Below are 3,994 nucleotides of genomic sequence, written 5' to 3' on the forward strand. Positions count from 1 at the left end.
TGTCAAGAGATAATGTCCCCTATAAATCACTAAAAATAATTTGAAGCAGTTTAGAGCTATACAATGATTATTGAGTAAAAGGATGCCGATGGGCTTTATTAGATAAACAAGAATTTAAATGGAGGAGTTTGTCTCGCTCATGAAATAGTAGCGAGAATTTATTTAATAAACCTAAGAACTCTAGAGTGAGGATGACCAAGACGTTGATGTCAAGTAGTGAGAGGAATGGATGGTGCAGTCATGTGAGCTTGAGGATGTGAGACAGGCCACTCATACAGTCTATTGTTGGTCTGGTCGTGCACCAGCGGTTTCCGCATTTTCAAATCCTTCACAACAAAGTCATAAGGAAAAAATTCAATAGACTTTAGATTGCCTTGACAAATTTAGAAACAGATAGAAGTTTGCGTTTAACGGAAGGGGCACACGGAGTGTGGGTTAGCTTGAAAATATTGTTTGATGCATTTAATTGAGTAGAACCAGTGTGAGAGATGGGAATTTTGTTACCATCACCATGGAAACATCCTCGTTACCATGGTAACGTTGTAGATTGTGTGACTCTGTTGTGATGTGATGGGTGGCTCCTGAATCAACTATCCAAGGGTCGTTTGCGGTAGTAAATCCAGCTGCATAGTTGGCTTTGGCTTCAAAGTGATTGTGAGACTTCGAACGGCAGACATTGGCGGTGTGGCCAATCCTATTACATAGTTGGCATCAAGTAACACCGTTTGGATTTGAGTTCGACTGTCATTGTGGTGGAGTATCTGGACGTGAGTTGAACTGCCATTTTGGTGGGTATCTGGACGTCAGTTCTAGCGTCATTGTTGAGAATTGTTGGTCTCCCTGCGACTGTTGCAATTATTGGTGTTGGATTTGGTGGGAGTAGTAACTGCAGCAGTGATAGAACTAGACAGTTTCTTAGCATCCTCATGGCGAAGGAGAAGTCCAGTAGTTTTTCAAACAATTCCTCATAGGAGATAGTCGTATCACGTGCACGAAGATCTCACGAAACTCAGAACCTAGATCACTGAGTATTTTGGCAATGAGTTCATGATTGGACACAGGAGCACCAGCAGCGGCTAACTCATCCGAAAGAGACCGAATAGTGTGAATATAATCAGTAATGGAGCGAGATTCTAAAGTGACACGGGCAAGCTGATCATGCAAACTAAATACCCGAGTTTGAGATCTGTTCGCATAAGTGGTATGTAAAGCACGCCGAGTCAGCGGCAGCAACACTAGGATTAATGGTGGGTTTGACAGAAGCCATGAGGGCGTTCTGGATGAGTTTGTCCTGACGGAACAAAGTTAAGAAGGTAGGATTAGGAGATGTGTTCGTGCCTAGGGTAATCGTGCGACTGGGGCCGGAGTAGTACCATCGATGGCCAAAGAGGTTGTAGCAATACATAAGCATGGAGAATTGGGCTTTCCAGGTGGCTAAGTTGTGACCACCGCTTAGTTTGAGGGGTAATTGAGACGCAGGATTGAATTGAATGATAGTGTTGGTTCCTGTCGTGTTATCAGCATTGACAACTCTAGGATTGTTGCCATTGTGATTGGTCATGTTTCTGATCTGCGTAAGGAGAAGGAAGGAAAAAAAGTTGGATTGTTCTCGTTAGAGCGTGAAGAGCCCTGATACCATGTATACTCAATAGGTTCTGGGAAACGAATATTTATTAATGAAGGCTGAAAGGTATTAATAGAGTTATAAAGAACTAATACGACTCCTCAACTAACTGAAATACATAAATAATATCTGCTGATATAGCTAATGCAGATTCCTAAATAAGCAAGGGCTATGAAACACTACCGACTTAATTTATTAACTATTGTTTTAATTGACTTCTGATGCTCCAATAATGATGTTCTGATATTTTGGCATATCTGGTTTCAGGGTGCTACTAGTGGAGTGTGATCTTGTGTTTCAGCTGTATTCTACGCCTTGATTCTAAAATCGTCTCGAGATGAAAAGAAAAGCTTTAGGTTTAGCTGATTCTAAAATCAGGCCAGTTTCCGGGAACAAGGAGGTCTGAATCTGATTTCTTATTTGCTAACTGTGTAATACTTACTTTGTTTTTTAATAACACTATTTCATCATATATTTGCAGCCTCCTGTTAGTTCTGCTTCTGTTATTGGAGCTAGTGAGCAAGAACTTAACTGTTCCATCTCATCAATACATCCTAGACTACGATACAAGTCTGCAAATGTGCTTCGTCATAGTCTTGGTAGTACTTTACGAGACTCCAACAGTGTTAGTCCAAATTCAAGTTTGTTGAAAAATCGGGCATTGGATAGAAACATGATTTCCCCTACTCATAGAACTGTTGAGTCGGAACCTGTTGTAGAAACCTCGGTACAAGCTAATGCTGGAACTGCAGTTCGTCCAGCTGGAACATTTGAGGCTAATGTAGATCTGCAGTCTATTGAATTGTCAACTACGGGATTACTTGAGATAAAACCAATGAAATGTGAACCGATCCAAGACGTGAGTGGTGGGGACTTATCTACTCTGTCTGATATTGCTGCTAAAGAATGTTATGGTTATGATTATGAATTTGCTGATCATTATTCTTTTGCGGGAAGTGTTAGAGAGGACGATGTATATGAAGATGGTGAGATCCGAGAACCTATGATGCAGTCGATTGCAGAAGACCTAATTGCAAATGTGCAGGAGGGATGTGAAAAGGATGTCTTACGTATCGGACCATCTGCTAGGAGCAGAGGAGCTGTAAAGAATGCTAACGAGACTAATAACGAGTATATTGGAAGATCTGATATGTCATCAATAGCCCTTTCATCTTTTCAAAATGCCGAAACACCTGTTTATCTCAGGTATAGGTATATGGAGGAGGAGGAACTCCATATACGAAGGAATAGGTGACTTTTTTTTAAATTTATTGTTGTTTGATTTGTAATTTTTTTTTTTTTAATAATGCTGCTCAACTCTTGACTTTTTATTACTGTGCTTTTTCCAGAGATGAAATCTATGGTTATGGTCCTAAATTTGTGCGAGATAGGTTTCAGGACCGTTCATTTGGTAGCTCAAGGGGGGACTTCATACATGGAAGAGGGAGGGGCTGGGGCCGTGGCCGGTATTTTGTGCCAGATTTTGAAAGGTTTGGAGGTGTTGCTGATTATCCCTTTAGACATAAACGTACAGCTTTTGAATCTGCAAATGGCTATGATGTTGATGCCTTTGGTACTAATAAGAGGAGGAAGCCATTAAATGATGACTTGCCTTCATTACGACATCCACCTGCACGTCGACAGTCCCCCAACAGAAGAGAAGATGCTGCCATGATGGGCACTCAAAGGCTTCGTAGAGCTCCCAGGAATATCAGCCCAAGAAAATGCACTGATAAAGATGGCTTTGCGTATGTTGGTATTCGACATGGTGAGAAGTTCAATAGAGACTTTCCAGCTGATAGGCACAAGCAGTCTAAGTATAGTCATTTGGCTCAGGGTGATACAGAGTTTACAGCGATGCAGAGAAGCGGTTTACCTCGAATGAGGTCAAAATCTCCTATTAGGTCCCATACTTGGTCCCTTCCTCCGAGGAGATTGACGGAAGAATTGAATGGTCGTCAAGATTTATCTCAGCACAGGTCTCTGGTTATGTACAGGGAAGATAGAACGAGGCCGTCTTCACGAACTTCTTTTACTGAAGAAGCAATAGCCCCTCAAAGGCGAGACCCTCCATCTTATAGTGCTCATCGTCAGAGTGATAGGTGGGATGTGGATGGTGTACAGGAGTACGGGCATCCGAGGTCTCATTATAACAGAGGGCGTGGACCTGATCGGGAGAGGGCTGATGGTGTTAGGTACTTTGATGAGCCGAAACATACTGGTAGATTACCTGAGATTCACGGTGGTGAAAGAAGGAAGTATGGCGAGAGGCAAATGAAAAATGTGAAAGAGCAAGAAGGCGGTGGTAATCGTAGACGGAGGCATGAAGAAGAATTTGATGGCTCCAGATTGAACAAAAGAATATTTTGA

At 41.9% G+C, this 3,994-nt stretch overlaps 1 protein-coding gene across 1 annotated transcript; it reads left to right on the plus strand.

Moving 5' to 3' along the window:
• The first annotated feature begins 1,961 nt into the window (after positions 1–1,961).
• LOC107016423 lies at positions 1,962–3,994 on the plus strand. The gene is made up of 4 exons (XM_015216896.1): positions 1,962–2,024; positions 2,106–2,875; positions 2,974–3,819; positions 3,895–3,994. The coding sequence occupies exons 1-4, from the start codon at positions 1,962–1,964 to the stop codon at positions 3,992–3,994; spliced, it is 1,779 nt and encodes a 592-aa protein (XP_015072382.1).

Source organism: Solanum pennellii, chromosome 4 (genome assembly GCF_001406875.1).
Source record: "Solanum pennellii chromosome 4, SPENNV200".
Lineage (NCBI taxonomy): Eukaryota > Viridiplantae > Streptophyta > Magnoliopsida > Solanales > Solanaceae > Solanum > Solanum pennellii.